The sequence below is a fragment of the Bombus bifarius genome, unplaced genomic scaffold, assembly GCF_011952205.1.
Source record: "Bombus bifarius isolate JDL3187 unplaced genomic scaffold, Bbif_JDL3187 scf7180000009772, whole genome shotgun sequence".
Lineage (NCBI taxonomy): Eukaryota > Metazoa > Arthropoda > Insecta > Hymenoptera > Apidae > Bombus > Bombus bifarius.
Window position 1 is genome coordinate 571731 of NW_022885327.1, and position 18627 is coordinate 590357.

General features: G+C 30.6%; 1 protein-coding gene across 3 annotated transcripts in view; it reads left to right on the top strand.

Moving 5' to 3' along the window:
- Positions 1–18410, top strand: part of LOC117215714 — a 31103-nt gene extending 12693 nt beyond the window's left edge. The window contains exons 3-6 of one of the 3 annotated variants that reach the window (XM_033462132.1): positions 1866–2152; positions 12508–12870; positions 15745–15888; positions 18122–18410. In XM_033462132.1, the coding sequence (XP_033318023.1) occupies positions 1866–2152; positions 12508–12870; positions 15745–15888; positions 18122–18379 (1052 nt within the window). In that variant the 3' untranslated portion in view covers positions 18380–18410. Of the gene's footprint in view, positions 1–1865; positions 2153–12507; positions 12881–15744; positions 15889–18121 lie in introns of all 3 variants that reach the window. The other 2 variants (XM_033462135.1, XM_033462133.1) reach the window with 2 other exon arrangements.
- The last annotated feature ends 217 nt before the right edge of the window (positions 18411–18627 follow it).

The window sequence follows — 18627 nt, forward strand, 5'->3', positions numbered from 1 at the left end:
ATTAGGAGGAATATTTCAAAATGTCTTTTAATCAGATTAATTAATTTTTGAAGTTTCAAATGTTAATACAATCAGCCTGTGGGAAAAATGAATAAATAATTTATAAAAAGAACGAAGTAATCTTCATACGTGTGGATAATTTTTAACAAGCAATTTTTGCATTAATTTTTATTCGTCAGCAGCATTTATTCTCTTAATAATTATTGTTACAAACAGATATTACAATATTTATTTCTTCCTTATGTAATTCTGTACTTATTTAAATAATAATGTAATAAAGAAGATAATAACAATGTGACCTGTAGTTTATTTAAATATGAACAATTTATTACATACAATCGCAAAAGATCCATATTTTTATCAAGTCTAGGACTTTGTTTATCCGAATCGATCACGATATGCTGTCGAATCGAATTTTTCAGAAATATTATCTATCCCATATATTTCATCATTTTTTCTTATTTTAAATAAGAGGCAGAAGGTCATTTAGTTTGAACTGTTTTATAAATATTAGTATTAAAGAGCACCAAAGCTTTTGAATACAAATGTAATCATTTCTTTAACATTCTGTTCTTGTTTTTCAATTTTTCTTGCAAGAGCCCATCTTTAAATTTTTGAATCCTTGATGTTCTGATCATTGAGTCCGCAATAGCATTAGAAAACATTTACTTTTTGAAATTATCATATAGTACATAAACAAGCAAGTCGAACATGTTATGATGCGGTTTCCACTTTCGCGTAGTATCTTGATTGGTTTGGATTTCTATACATGAAAAATACACGAATTTCCATTGACCGGCCGAGCATACATTTCTCCAAACTGCATAGAAATCGGCGTAAAAGTGAAAACATTTCACTTAGAAAGTCATACTTGTGTAACTCTTTCCGCGGGTTTGCAAACCGTAGAGAATTGCAGCGCTGCAATTCATTGTTATTCGATGTTCTCTGGCGACACTCTAATGAATACAATTATTTCAATGTTCATGTGTACTCTGTTATTTGTATAGAGGACAAAAGTGAATTTCGTTGTAGAAAAAGAGAGTCCTTAAACCAATTTCATATATTTTAAGAAGACACTCATTTTATCTTTCACATTGCATTGTGAATCATAATTGTTTTAAGAATGTTTCAAAAAGTTGATTACTATGTTTTAGAAGGATCAAGTTCTAAAATGAAAATAAACGAACATAACCATTTATATGTACAATTCTTTGCAATAAAAGGTTTCCTAAACTTTTCAAATATCGTAATAATATAGATTGCTTTCTAATTTTGAAGACTATGTTTAAAATTTTACACATTTAAAAAATTAAAGACAATTTTCTTCTTTAATTTACCTTTAAAATCAGAGTATCTCATATACTTGTACGTGTTTTTTAATTGGTGCCTTAAACTTATGTAATTGTAATCTTATACTTATATAACCCTGTATATGATTTACATTTATACAGGGTGGTTGGTAACTGGTGGTACAAGCGGAAAGGGGGTGATTCTACGCGAAAAAAGAAGTCGAAAATATAGAATAAAAATTTTTCGTTCGAGGCTTTGTTTTCGAGAAAATCGACTTTGAATTTTCGCTCGGTACGCGTGCTCTTTATTACGTTTCGTTATAACGGATCTCACTGTAGATCGTTGTCTCGATGGAAAAATTAAAAAAAAAAGTTTATTCTATATTTTCGACTTCTTTTTTCGCGTAGAATCCCCCCCTTTCTGCCTGTACCACCAATTACCAACCACCCTGTATAACCCTGTATATGATTTACATTTGTATATTATACTTATATATTATAATATTTGTATATTAAAACTTAATTGTTATCATCGTAAAACACATTGTAATATAAATCGACTTTAATGTTTCTCAGGTGTAGTCCTCGTAGTATTCGGTATCCTGGTGCTGGTCCATGGCGCTGCGTTGGGCGGTTCCGGTGCAGGATTGTGGGCAGGTGTGGGTGCCCTTGTCGCAGGAGCGTTGGGTGTTGTCGCGACGCTTGCAACATCGTCGAGCAAGACAAATTCCAGCTTTTCCACGGCTCACCTTGCAGCGAGCCTCGTTGCCCTTGCCCTTTCGAATATGGCTGCAATTACGGCCTTGACTGCTATCGTCAGAGACTCACAGAGGACACCGGAAGTGACCTTGCTCACTGTTCCGGTACGTATTGTCTGTACTTTCACCGGTACCCTCCTTTCCTATTTCTTTTTCTCTGCTCAACATTACCGTATTATTGTTAATTACTATTTTTCTACCTTACTTTTGTTCTCTTTTCCTTCAGTTAAATTCTTAATTATTTAATAATCCATGAAATTATTTATATAGTAAATAAGTATTGAAGTAATTATCGAATAAATGTTGGAGAGGACATACATATTTTTATTGAAAACTTTCAACAATTGTGCTGAACTATAGATGATATAATTATAATAATATTTTGTATTATGATTTGAATTATAAGATAACATTCATTGAATATATATCATTTAAGCCAAATCTCACATTATTGCCAGGGCAATGCAAAATTAAATTTCATCCAGATAAAAGTTGTGTATATTTAAAATGCTTTTTCATTAAACTAAAATTTTGTCTATCAAAATAGCTTCACCTTAGATAAAGCATTCGATGCTTTATTATATGAATTAAATGTTTTTTTTTTAAGTATTACGAATATTAAAAAATTACTTAAAATTGTTATCGAAAATGTATTATTATTTATTACTTACTAATAATAAGCTATTATTGTCTCCAGCAGAAGAATTTTATCGAGCTATAAATTCTGGTTCTTACAAAACAGTATTTTATTCCATCTCTGTCAGTCAGTTCCTACTTTATTTATACTATAATAATTTGGGTTTATTTCAAACATAATATATACATACTTTAAAAAAATATCGTTAATATTAAAAAATTAATTGACATCACATCTCTATTCGTGGAGATGATTCCGATTCGTTATAGAACATTTATACTTGTATTATATTACTCGCAATCTCTATGCAGAGTCCGGTTTTATGCAAAAGTTAAAAGAAAATGTAGAATAAAATTTTTTCATCCGAGGCTCAGTTTTCGAGAAACTCGAATCTTAAAAATTGTCTTGTATTCGCTCGTATATGTATATTATTCGTATTAGTATACAGAGCTGGGCTCTGTATATATTTCCAGATCTCTTGCAAACTATACCAACACGACCACGAGAGTCCAGTCTCATAACAGTATTAACAAATTTTCAAAATGTTTCCTATAACACACATACCATGTACATCTTTTCATGAAAGGTATCTACAAGTGATCAGATATTTTTATAATCCTGTGTACATTTTCAAGTACCTATACTAATGTAATGCTTACATTACATACATTTACAAATAGGTAAAACATTATCTAATTAATAAATTCTTCTTAGTCGTAAATTAGCACAGCTTATCAAATTGGTGATTAACAGTACATGTTATTAATTTCCACGTTACTGCGCCAAGAAATTGGAATTTTTCAAGCTAATAAGTAAGCGGAAATGGATAATTATGTTCCCATTTCACTGGTTTACACGCGACCATCTTTCATGTAACATATCGCATCTTCAGTGATAACATTTCAACTCCGCCAGTTGCATTAGCAATCGCCGTAGATATATATTATAACGCGAAGGTATCAATTACGATTAATCATTAGCGAAGCGATAAGCATAATTCAATGCCCGAGGGAGATTCTGTTGGCGCGTGCCTATTGCGCGAAGCTACTAAGAAGTTAACGGTGACTTCATCAGCAAATTATTACCGTGATGTCGTTGAATACTGCTCTATGAACGAGAAGCAGGTTTCGTAAGGATCGATAAAAATTTCTCACGTCGATAGAGAAGCCCGTGTAAAGGTTAACATACGATACATCATCTTACTTTATACTTTCTTTTCTTCTATTTTCTATTGAAGTATACTACCAGTCGTAATTATTATATTAGAACGACCTGGATAGTTGATGGACATTTTTTAAGAACCTGCTGGCAAAAGGATCAGTAAAACGAAATGGTGAATTGAGTTTTGGTTCTAGTCTTTAATATCAGCTATGTTTCAATTGATAATTATAACGGCTCTTAAAGAACTTTGTTCTTGTTATATTTACAAAGGAGATAAAAATTTATTCTTTTTTCTTGCAGCAAAGTAGAACTGTATTATGAAATTTGGTAGAATCCGTTTTTAAAATATGCGAATTTTATGTGAAGAATATAGAAAAAAAAAAATACGGTAAGTCACATTTTCCATTTGGTACAAGCAGTTCTAAAGTTGTAGAGCTCAATACGTTGTCAATTGGTCTCACGTTGCCAAGATTGTTGTTTTACTTAATTTTAAAAGTACATCCATTTCTCTACCCTTTTTATGATTTTAAAAAATATTCCTCATCATATTTAAATTACAAATACCTTAATAATTGTATCTTTAGCTTCTAAAGAACTCTCATCAATTATATCTTTGAATCTGTATAACAGATTCGTCGCACGTTTAGCTGTTTTATTTTAAAACATTTCCCTTTAGTCTTAATATGACATTCAAATTAAAAATAGTCGACAAACATGTACTTATCATGTTTTCTCCTATGATTTTCGTACACTGAATCTTATACTGAATTTTATTAACTTTCTCTTACTTAATAAATTTTATATGTACAATAATCCAACTATGTAACTGGAAATTACATAAATTATAGAGCTGTAGACACCTTTTCTGATTGATATTCGAATATGAATTTCGATATGAATTTAAGACCCATACAATTTCTACGTTAAAATAACATTCATAGTATATGTTAGCAATTGCAAGGAATCTTTACTTAGCTTTTACTATAGAAATGAAGGAAAGTATAAAATGTGGTATAAAATAAAGTATTGTTTGAAATAATTATGAACGGTACTGTATATGAGATACATGGTTGTATAAGTTACATATAAGTTGATAAAGTTTATTATAGCAATATAGTATAATGTCTGTATCAGATTTGGACAAATTTTACTTAGAATAGAAATAGAGAATAACAATTTCAAATAATGAGTTATTTCAGTCATCTAATTTGTTATTTTATATATTTTTTTATATAATTTATGATTTTTGTATTATTATAAGAAATTATTTAGTAGAAATAACTTTGTTTTATGTGGAAATTGAATAAAATCATTTTGAAGTATAATATATTTTATCTTGATTCATTTATCTTTCAAATAATACAATATGAAATTTTACACACTATATTCTGGATATTTTTGAGTTATAAATAATAGAACCAAATCATTTTAAAACGTAGCACCATTTATTAAACAACGTAATCATCTGAAAGTTGTATTTTATTTTCTATTTTATTGAAAATCAAAGAATATCTTATTAAAGATATGTGTTTTGTTCATTTCAATTCAAAAGACTGTGAAGAAACTCCTGTATAATAGTATCGAAAATCGTATGAGGAATTATTTTCAGATAAAAAATAAAACAAAAAATGCATTTCGTTTAATAATCAAATAACGAAATAATTGTACAAATAAACTAACGCATCATTACAAAATAACTTCAAAAAGCAAATGAAAGAATGACCAAAGATCTAATGGAATAAATCAAAGATAAATTAATATTTAATTAATCATCTTTTTAATATTTTATTCAAATAATACCCAACTCTGATAACTCTGGTAACCTAACATAAGAAAATAAAGATTAATGATTGATTAAATTAATTGTAAATCTGTCTCACAGGAAAATAGAAAAGCCAGAAAACGTTATATTGTACAAGCCGACATCAAAAAGATACGAAGATCTACTTTTAAGGCACGCGATGCCTCGTTCTACGAAAAAAATCAATTTTGACGATCTTAAAACGATACTTTTCTCATTTAAAGCTTACCGTCAGTATCGTCTATAGTTTAATAGTTTACTTTGTCGCTATTTAAAGAAACTTACTAGGAATTTTTTAAAGGTACCATAGAGATATAAAGAATTTCATTTTTTGATGGGTTTTGAAGGCCTAAAGATGTGGAAATTATAAAAATTTCATTAAATGAACAAAACACGTATCCATATCTTGTACCCCTTCATTTTCTATAAAATTTTTTAAAACGTTTTATTTTTAACAAGACATTCTTTCGTTTCTAGTAAAATAGAAAATAAAATAGAACTTTTAGATGATTACGTTGTTTAATAAGTAAATTAATTTTGCGGCTATGTAATTTTATATACTTCGTATTGAAATACGAACCGTGTAAACTATGAATTCTGCGTCTCGGAGATGCATAACATTATGAATGAAAATGAGATGTGGACTTTCTTATTTTACGCTTCGTTTCGTTTTAATAAAGGAGACATATCTTCATGTGCATGTTACATCCGTAAATTCTGCTTTATGATACTCAATTTTATGAATATGAATGTAGTAACAGTTTTACGCGTACGTAACACGTAACTGTAGAACGTGTATACGTGAAAAAATAATTTTCATTATTTAAAATTTTATTACTTCTAATCAGAAAAATCATAATTATTAACAGTTTCGTAGTCATAATTCGAAGCCCCTAAATAATAATATTATAGGCACCTCGTAATTAATATATTATATAACACGATAAAATTAATATAACACAGCTTACGCAATTAATTGGAATGATTAATTTTGCCCTTTAAAAATGTTGAAACGTGGAATTCATACAAATCGTGTATGGCCATATTACTTTCTCATTTTCATCATTTCTTCGTTACTTTGTTATTTGTAAAATTTCAAAAACTTGACATTAGTGCAGAATATCTCGCAAGATAGTTATCTATCGATCACAACACTAAAGTATCTTTGTACAATGTATAGATAATTATAGATGAAGCATAATTCCAGAAAAATGGATCTGAGGAAATGTCACTTCAGAGCTGTACTCAAAAATTGTTGATCGATGGTATAGAAAAATTCTTAAAGTGAAAACAGAAAGGGACTAACATAGCAAACGTTATATTATATTTAATACTTAAGCTTGTAGTGCAATGACAATCGTTGATCGATTCGTATACTAATTAGTAACCAACGTCGGTGGCCGAAATTCGTGTCCGATCGTTTTCTCATTCATCGGTCGGGTCGACGAGTTTCGGCGTCGCAAACCAACCAGAACAGGGCTTGAAACCGTTGGAACCGTTTGATCGCCGGAGAAAGTTTCCAATGCCAAGGCTAAAACGCGGTCAGGGCACACGCCATCGTGAAATTTCACAAAATTGCTTCGCCTCTAGACCCGATGGAACGCGCCTCTTCCGGTCAATGATCTATTGCGAAATACATTTTTCGAGATGCAGCAACCTGGATTTTAAAGGATTGCGCGAGGCAATCGATGGATCAGAACTGTACTGTTTCAAAGATTAACAAATCGTTATAGTGTAATAGGAATCTAAAGAAGCTTCGTGAAAGTTTCGTATTTTAAATAGTTTCGTATTTTCCAATGTGCATATCGGTATATCTTTTCCTGTTTCTTTCAAGAATTTGATGCAGTTTATATGTGAAAACTACAGGCAAAAAGCGTGATATTTTATTGTGAGAAAGAATTGTTTATTTTTAGAAGGTTGAACGATGGAAAGAAATGGTAATGAGAAAAATATCGAGGAAATTCCTGGAATTAAATTGGCTGAAAAGATATATGAAGGCCTGAGATGAAAACCACGATAATCCACATTATCTATCATTTATGGAAGAGTAATTTAAAAATACACTGTCAAGCAATTCTACATGAAAATTATGCTTTCGTTTTATTTTGGAATTAAATGTGCGTCTTGGCTTCTTGGATAGTTAAAAAATATTAATAATATTATTTTATGTGGACTAATATTCATTAAGTTAATCCGATAAATGTACTAATATTACTCGTTCCTCACAAATTACTGCCAAATTTTTGTCATCTATTTTTGAAAGATTTATATCTTTGAATCTGTCCTTCGTCAACTGTTTCATACTAAAATATTTCTTAAGAAAAAAATTAGAGAATCTTTTCATGTTTTATATGAACTATATAGTTTTATATTATTCTCTTATTCGACATTTATACCTTGAATTTAATATTTCGAAAACGACCACTGTTACTAAATTTGTTAATTTATACATATCAGCAATTATTGCCCTATTCGATTACTACTCTTCTATAAATGTCACTTATTATTTGTGGAGCTCAGTAGAAAAGTAAACATTTCTATTGTAAAAATTTGTTCGTAAAAAGTTAAACTTTAATGATATGTATGTGTGTATTCGTAGAGATCAAAGATGTACTATTTTAAGAATTCATAAATTCTTATAATGTAATAGGAATCTAAACAAGTTTCGCGAAAGAGTGGATTACAGAATTAATGATAAGTCGAAGATGTGCAATCTCAAAGATTCATAAATTCTTTTACCATAACTTGAGTCTGAGAAACTTTTTTAGAAAAGAGAGGATTGCAAAAGTAATGATCGATCGAAGGATTTATAAATCTTTGGATTTAACTTGAGTTTAAACAGCACTGGAAATAATGATGAATTCGAAGTACACCGTCTTAAGGATGCGTAAATCCTTATAAGAGGATTTGAATCTAGGAAATTTTTCACGAAAGCAGGATTACAAAAGTAACAATGGATTAAAAGATTTATAAATCTTCGTAATTCGAATCTATTCAAATGTGTACATCGAAAGGTGAAAAGGTGAATTACAGAATTAATCGTGGATCGAAAGTATGTTATGTTAAGAAAGTTAAGAAAGTTTGTGTTGATTTTAGAAATGGTAATTTGAAAGATAAATGCACTTATCCTTTCTAGTGAAATGATCGAAATATGCTAATAAAAGAACGATATTAATATTAAACGATAAGAGTTTCGTGATGATAATTTTGTAAAATAATGTTAAAAATGTTGTAGCTTGCATATAAATTTGTATATGTTTGTTGGGTATGTATTTAACATACTAATACTAGTATAACAGTACTGATATGAATTTTCAGTAAAACTAATAAATGTTATTTAAAGCGTAAATATTAAATAAGAAGATAGTACAAACATATTTTAACTCTTTTATAAAATAAACACTTTTGGGAATAGAAAATACTCGAAGATCCACATTGTCTTAAATTTAAAAAATTCTTTGAATAGTAAATCGTTGATTCTAAAAATAATAATGTAAACAAAAATTCTAAAAAGAATAATAAAATAAATAGAAAACTTTCTTTAGTTTAGACATTTTACCATCGCATCAACTCCACCACCTGGTTATTAGCGACGACGATATTAGCAGAAAGGAATTTATTATTATTAGGATATTATAGTTAAACATCGCTAAATAATGGCATGCCTTTCAGGAAGGAGAAGACGCTTGAAATTTGAGTTTTACCATAGAGATTTCCACCTAAAGCTCCTTTGATCTGGTATTTGTTACGAGAGTAATTGTATTTAAGACAATTTATAGAACATGTGTTTGTTGGTAATTTGGCAATTACAAATATCGTAGGTTGGTTAGTGTTAGGTTTTGACGAATTAGATTTTGAGATTAGACGTGCATGTACAAGTTTAATCTGACCAATTCTAAGTCTGTTTAATACAACTTGATCGAGCTTCCTGATAACTAGGTTCTTGTTAAAAAATTCTTCGTTGATTTCGACTGCATACGAGGCTGCAGAGTCTGTCTATTTTTATTCATTTGATGATTCAGATTAAACAGTTCCAGTTGAATTGGAGATTTTTCAAATGTTTTTGTTAAAGACAAGGTAGGCACGTGCTTTGCTATCTTGTCCACCAATTCATTGCAACGGATGCCAACGTGTAATGGAGGAATATTCATCTACGCAAAAATAACTGTTTCACCTTCATTAATTACAGAGTGATTTGTTTCCAATATATCAAGTACGACGTCGTCAGATCTCTATACTTGATAAATGTGATAGCATCCCTGTTATCGGTGAGAATACTGTAGTTTTTTCTTGGCCAATTATAAGAAGTTGAATTGCTATTAATTCTGCTGATTTAATGCTAATGTGGTTAGGTAATATAAATTTTAAATGTGTCATCTCCATAGACGATAGCACATTCCGATCCTGTTTTAGAAACCGAGCCATCAATATACTTGTATGGATTCTGAATATTTATTTGGCAAGGGTTAATGCCTTGAATGACTCAGCATTTGTATTCGATTTAGAATAAGTTTCGAGATCGGAATTTATCGAAACATGTTTGAGTGACCAAGGAGAAATTTTAGAGAATCTATAGTAATAAATTTAAGTAAATTTAACATCCAATAATCGAATTCCATGTTATTTGTATAATATCGCAAAAAAATTTGTCAAATATTCTTACAAATTGTAAAGTATCTCGAAGATGCAGAAAGGGATATTATTTATACGTATCGTATTTTTTGTGTTTAATTAATTTGTTGTTAACGTTAAACTAGTCTCAAATGTAACGTTGTTGGGTCAAAGTAAATAGACTTTGACGAATATAAATTGCTATAGTTTCGTTCAACCGCTTGACAAGAGAAAGTCTTCCGAAGTAGGTACCCTGTACCTGTATATTTATCTTTACTTTTCAGTCGAAGAAGTACCAGCTTACCATTCTTCTACAGTAACGTACCTCGTTAATTATTCCGAATATTTCATACGTCTTTATACCTAATTTGTCTTTCATCGGGATAATATCAAACTTTATGACCCACCTTTTTTTTTTTACCAAAAGATTTTTAAAAATCAACTAAACCTTACACTTTTATCAGACGACAAAAATTGAAACTTACTGTTTATATTACGATATAACAATATTTAAATTAATACATTAAGTTACACCATATTTTTGTGTGACATTCAATGCAACGAGGTTGCGGGAACAATAGGAGAAGAAACTAATAGCTCAGCTGAATATCGAGTGTCAAAAGTTTCAAGATAGTCATTTCTACGTGTTTTTAGATACTAATACATTAGTTAAATTACATATATGTACTAAAACTATTTATTATTTATTTGTTGAAAAATATATAATAGATGTACACATATTGAGTAATAAATGTATAATTTTATTATACAATATAATAAAAATTATTGCATATTAATTATTACAATAAATTATTCTATATTCTATATTCTAGTGATAATAAAAATTATATATCTATAAATCTTAAATATATATTTTACAATAAATATATAATAAAATTCCTTGTTGAAGATGATTAGCATATTTAAAGTCGAAAGAAGCTGATAAAATGCAAAAATTTATAGAAAGTCTAAGGCAATTAATAATCCAGTTTCATGTAAATAATCAAATGTAATTATCGCTAATGACCTTGTAATTAAAGTAACATCAATCATTAATAAAATAAAAGTACCATATACCATTACAAATTGCAAAGACCATCATTTATAATATACTTCTAGCATGTTATTATAATTTTTGTTGTCCAGTGAATCTTCTTTTTCTCCTTCTTCAATCTATTTAAAAATAATTGTGATATATCTTTGTTCTCTAACACTAATATCATCTTTCTAATTCTTCTGAGAATTTTACACAGTTTACATGTAATAGGCTAAAGCTAACAAAATTTACATCTTTTGTTATTTATAAAAATTGATGTATCGTTGAAAGCGCTCAGAGAAAGAACGAATAAGTGACCAAGTTTTCCATTGAGAAACACTGTAGCTAAAATGTTACATTTTAACAAGAAAAGTCGATATACTTGTAAAGATAATAGCGAAAAAAGCACTTGAAAACAGTAAAAAAATCTACCTGGAAGAGGAACTCATAAGACAGAGTGATGAATTAATAATTATGTTGTTATTTCTATACTCAGAGGTAGGATCACAATAGTTATTATTATATTGAATGGATAAATCTATCACACCATTGTGAGAACCGCTTACAAGAACTAGGGATAAAACCAAAAAGGCATCTTAAGCCTATCGATTAAATCTATCGATTGTAACTAGGACTACCTTCTAGTTACTATTTCTTATAACTAACGCATCTGCATATGGATGGCGAGCACGAACCCACGTTGTCATTTTCAACAAATTATAATGAATCTTAAAACGCTTTGTTTCTTTTATGTTTACAAAACGAATAATAATTTCATGAGAATTCAGTTATTTGACTAAAAAAAATGCAATCGATATCTATATAGGAGACGTTGCGAGCAAAACTAAACCAACCTCAATAGTCAACAAACTGAGTAATGTATGATTTAAAATAGATGTGAGCACACAATATTCAATGCAACAACTAATTTCTTGTTATACTATCTAGTGTTACTAATTAGTTTCTTATGTTGTCTAGGTTTAATTTGAAAAAAAAAAATTAATTCCTCTTTCTTTTATAATTAACACAGCTTATCGAAATAAATTAATGCTTAAACTCATATCCAGAAGAAACTGTGGCTCACTTTTCTCAGATAGCCCGTCAATTGTACCACAGCGTACCAGGAAAAGTTAACACGATAGAATCGAATCGCACAGCTAAGATAGTAAAAGAAAAGGATAAAAAGAATACAAATAACTATCGTCTTTTTACAGGATGAAAACAGTGAAGCAGCCGATGTGGAGAATAGCTGGGCCGGCCTATTGGCAAGCATCGGTTTGCTAGTGACCAGCGTAGCCGAACTGTTGGTTTCGGGCTACAGCTGTCTGACCTTGACCCCGAAGCTCTGCGGATGTCTTCGAGCGAGCAACGTCGACGAAGTAACAAACGATGGTCGACTGAAGACCCGTAACATGGTCCATCAGTGGGTCAGCGCTCAGAACCACGTGCCGAAAAATCAACCGATTTACGTGGTGCAGCCGATGCTACCGATGCATCCGATGATCCAGGTGAGGCCGGATCCTCTCCCACGACCCTTCGTACTTGGCTACTACGGCTCGACCTCCGGCGAACTGGAGGTAGGGATAGGTCAGTGACACGCGAGCTAGAAAGTTCAGACGACAAGCGTCGAGAGAAACTCCGAGCTCCGGGCGATCTCCGTGCCTACATTTCGGAGATGCACGAGCTCGAGGTGCAGGTGTTTCTGTGTCAGCAGGATAAAGCAAGTCAGCTTCTCTCTCGCCTCGCTTTTCGGATTCCCCTTTGAGTTCTCGAGGATGCTCCAGGCGTAATACGTGTTTGCGGTCTGAATGCCTGCTAGATTCTTGCGGTGAATAGTTGCGATTGGTTTCGACCAGGAATGCGTGCTATGTTTATTCTCTCGTTGGTGAAGTTTACTTTTGTTTGCCGAGACGTGAGATGAGATGGTTTGTTTGGTGATTAAATAAGAGATCGGAAAGGAAGTTAATGTCTGGTTGAATGATAGCGGTAGACGATATGGAACATACAGTAGAACCCCATGTAACGCGGTGCTACCGTAGAACGTGATCAAAACATTGTTACTGCCCTCGTATAACGCGATTTGGAGAATAACGATGAAAGTAAAATGTTTCTTAAGAAAGTAATTGGGAGAAAATATCTGCGAATAATGAATATACCCAGTTCTGAAGCTGAATAATAGTGGAACCTAATTTTAAGCAATTCGATAATATGTTTTCTATATATATATATGTATAAATTTCTTCATTATATATGTATTATATGTGTGTATATATATATATGTTATATTATATTATATAATGATGAAATTTTTATTGTTCAAAACTAGAATGCATATTATCTTTTGTTACATCAAAAAACTTACTTAATTCTAACGTTTTGTGCTGCGAATCCACATGTAACACATACATATAGCGCAGAATATAGCCGCGTTATGAGGGACAACTCTACTGTATTTATTTATTAATGTTTATGTGGTGAATGTCACAGTATTTAGTGAGGCTATAATAAGGAAATCTACTGTCTTAAATATAGATTCCATAAAGCTTAATAGTATAATCCTATTTTAATGTAAAAATAAAGAATAATAAATTCTATGCCTTTTTATATAATACAGAAGTGATTGACCTACTCGTCAATCGCACAGGCCAAACCGGTGTACCTAGAAACGTAAAATTTGCACAGTATACTTCTTTTATGACGTAAGCATGAGATAAAGAAAGATTTATGGAAACTACAGATCCTAAAGGGGGGAAAATGGGTCAAATTTTTTTACAGGATAACCGTATCTCTATGTCCACTAAAGTCAGAGACGTGAAATTCGGCATGCAAACTTTCCACTAGAAATAAACGAACACGTGTTTGGGCGTTTTTCGAAATTCAACCCCTAGAAACTGTTTAAAAAGAGTTTAAAAAAATAGTAAATTTAAATCCAAATACTGTGCGGCCAGTTGGCTATATTGTAAAGTAAATTTAATAAAATCCAAAACTCATGTTCGTAAACCGCTGTACATGCCATCTTCTTTTAATTGTAAATGAGTTAATCAAAGAGAGCTTGCTGTGTCGTGCGATTTTAATGGTGAATGATCTAGAATGGATGCAGTGAATGTATTTTATTATCTTGATGATGGTTGAACTTATTTAATAAGATACGGATATCGTCCTATTTAATATACTGAAGTAGATTAGGCAGAGAGAGGTTGATATCTAATGGAATTTTATATTAGTGACGGATGATTTAGAATGGATACAGTGGATTCATTTTATCTATTTTATAGGTGATCTAGTTGTTGAATTCTATTTGATGAGATGTAGGTGTTGTTTTGTCTAACAGTTAAGTGGGTTGGGCAGAGAGAGGTTGATGTTTAATGGAATGTTAGTGACGGGTAATTTATTGCAGATATATATGCGACATTGATTAATGTTCGTTTTTAATTTGAAAGTGCTTTGCGGAATAGGTCATGTAGTGAATAATATGATGTGATCTGTATCAAACTAAATGTTACGTTATATAAAGTATTAAGTTTGATATAAATGGATCAGTTTAAGTAATTATCTTTGAATCGCTTCTTTGCTTACGTTGTTATTTTTTAAGCGATTTTATAGTTTAGGTGTATCGAGTGGTGATACTAGAATCACTCGACTTGCAAAATTGATAATTACGTTTTTCAATTTACAGCAATTCTCTTTCCATTAATATGACATATATCCTAATGTACGTTTCAACGTAGTGAATACTTTCCTAACATATTGATAAACATTCAATTTTATGACTGAAAGGTAAGATGAATTATTTTTATAAAAAAAAAAAAATGAACAAAAGTTCTTCCTTTCTTCCCTATTCATTTCAACCTATTTTTAGAGATTTCGCAATATGCAAAAATATGTGGTAATGCATAAATATTTCATTACATATGTTTCAATAGCATATTTAATATATTTTAATTAATATATAGTATAAATAATTATAAAAAATAGTACAGATAATTCTTTGATATACTACACATTTAATATACATTTTTGGGTAAAGAAGAAAATCTTGGTCTTCGATGAATCGTGATTCCACTTAAACTCATACAAAGTACAAAGTATATACCAGTTATCGTAACCAAATATTAAAAATATTTTCCTTCCTTAAAAGATACAAGTTTTATAACGAAATCTAATCCCTCGTGTTATACACATCTCAACCATCATCTTCACAGTGTATTACTCCCAAGATTTAGACAATCTGTGAATATTACAAGTATTACATCTCATCATACAAATATTACATTTAATGTTATTACATATAACGTACTCATTAAAATGAATTAGCTAGGAAAGCAGAAAATAGATATCTTCTATCGAGAAATCTTAATGATAGAAGTTCCTTGTGGATTGAAACTTGCTAAAACTAAAAAGAAAGAAAAAGACAACAAAATAATAAGTTAACAAATTCTACTTTCTGACAGTCGCCTTATGCAATGGCTGGCGGTCCTGCAAAATTTCCTGGAGGATTCGTGCCTGCTGGACCATTGCCCATAGCTGCCCCAGCTTATGGTGCCGTTCCTATGCTACCACACATGCCATACGCAGCTCGTCCTCCATCGCAAATCGTAGGTATCCGATTCAGCATAATACTCCCCCCGATAGAAACTATCGTCGTATCAAAATAGCCATCAGTATCTTTGACATCGATTTCTGCCGTTTCCCTTTGCATATACAGGGTGGTTGGTAACTGGTGGTACAAGCGGAAAGGGGGTGATTCTACGCGAAAAAAAAAGTCGAAAATATAGAATAACAATTTTTCGTTCGAGGCTTTGTTTTCGAGAAAATCGACTTTGAATTTTCGCTCGGTACGCGTGCACTTTATCACGTCTCGTTATAACGGATCTCACTGTAGATCGTTGTCTCGATGGAAAAATTAAAAAAAAAATTTTTTATTCTATATTTTCGACTTCTTTTTACCAACCACCCTGTATAACCCTGTATATGATTTACGTTTGTATATTAAAACTTAATTGTTATCATCGTAAAACACATTATAATATAAATCGATTGTGGGTGGTTGGTAACTGGTGGTACAAGTGGAAAGGGGGTGATTCTACGCGAAAAAAGAAGTCGAAAATATAGAATAAAAATTTTTTTTTAATTTTTCCATCGAGACAACGATCTACAGTGAGATCCGTTATAACGAGACGCGATAAAGTGCACGCGCACCGACCGACAATTCAAAGTCGATTTTCTCGAAAACAAAGCCTCAAACGAAAAATTTTTATTCTATATTTTCGACTTCTTTTTTCGCGTAGAATCACCTCCTTTCCGCTTGTACCACCAGTTACCAACCACCCTATATAATTATATGCGTAACCACGGAAAAAATTCCTGAACCGTTCTTGTCGCTCCTAATTGCTCTTTCGAAATCTTTCTTCGCGGATTTCAGTATTTGTGAAAGCGAAACGTAGCGAATTCTATTTCTTAAGGTCTCCTTTTGTACTTGATTTGATATGGAAATTAGATATATCTTTGTATTACGTATAATACGTAAGTGTTCTTAAGATTGTTGAAATTTCATGGAAAATGGTTAATCCCTTACTTACTGTATTATTACACCATTGTATTTCTTATAGCACTTACATATCAATTAATTGGATTGCAGAATATTAAATTTTGTATCGCTTAGTTACTAGTTCTTTCATAGGACTGCAAAAATTTCACGCTGTGAAAATCATGTATAGAAGCTGATAAAAAGAAACGTTTCATTTAAAAATGAGAGTATGTATCAGTACTTTTCCTGACCATTGTATTTATTTGAATTCATTGAGAAAATAATCGATAATAGAAGATTGTATATAGAATATTGTGCCAAAATATTTCATCAAAATTCAAACTCTTGATAAATTTATGACTATAATATACACATATACCTATATATAGCTCTGTAATGTCATATAATTAAGCCATCAGATTTAATAGAAGTGAAATTCATTTAAGAGATATGTCATCTTAAAATTTCTCTTGTATTTTCTTCGAAACTACAATGCTTTCTGATCCAACTATCGCGAAATCTCTAGAACTATACGTCAAATTTTCATCAAATTTTATTCTGTATAATTTACTATTGTTTATTATAGCAGAATTATAGAATTTTGCAGATATTTTAATTATTTGCAACATTCTTCTCTATTCAAACTATTATAATTTTGTTGCAACAAGGATTTGTTAATAATTCCCACCATCGCAAGATTAATTTTCCAGTTTTGAAAAATGTTATTAGAATACCTCAAAATTTCTAAATTAAAATAAAAGAAAATGAACACGAACCTCTAAATAATATCCAAAGCAAAAATCCATAAGTACGATCTGTTTTCACGAAAATAGTAGTATTTTGCAATTTAAAGCTTCATATCTTCGAAAGAAATTCAAAACCAATAATGTAATGACATAAACTCTTTCCCTAATTTCATATGCACTATGTCATATTTTATTCTAAAAAAACAAAATTTTTATTATTTCTTTAAGGCAGACTAATGAAAGTAAAATTCATAACTACTGTATTTTCATTACTGTAAGGAATAAGAATAAGTACATAGAATAGTAATTTACAAATCAATTAAATTAATAAATTAACTATTTACTATTTTTGAGTGTTTTAAATAATCAAACATAAAAATAAAAATATATGTGAAATGTATACAAGTTTAAGAAATATATTTATTAAACACATATATCTAAGGAAGAAATTTCTTTAATATAAAATTGATTTAGATACAATATAATTTAGTATACTATCGCTTATATTCTTTAACGATAGTCGAAGGAGTAATGAATAATGATATTTAATTTTAGATTCGACCAAAGCAGAAACGTCACATAACTGTGGAACACGAAGACACCATGGAAAGGAAGAAACAGACTGAAAGAAAAACGGAGTCCCCAAAAAGGATGTCTTCTATAGGAGAAGACCAAGTAGATCTAGCTCAAACATACACAGGATTGGACAAAAAAATTTCAGAAGAATTCATTTCAATCGCTATGGATCCAGAAAGAAAGTCGAAAGCTTCCAGTAGTCACGGTAGTGAAATCGGAACCGCGAAAACCTCTTGAAAACATGATATCCACATTTTCAAGTTGTATCGTGTTACTTTCGTAATTAATGTACAAAATTCTTCTACATTTACGCATGTAAATGTGCATAATTTAGTATTAAAAGAAGAAAGTTTTTTATCATTTCAATTATCAACGCTTTGAAAATTTGTTAGACGCAAAATTCATTGTATGATTGTAATTGTATTAAAGAAGCCATTTGAAGACTTCTCTCGAGGCTCTATTTTTCTCTTTTTTTTTTTTTGTTA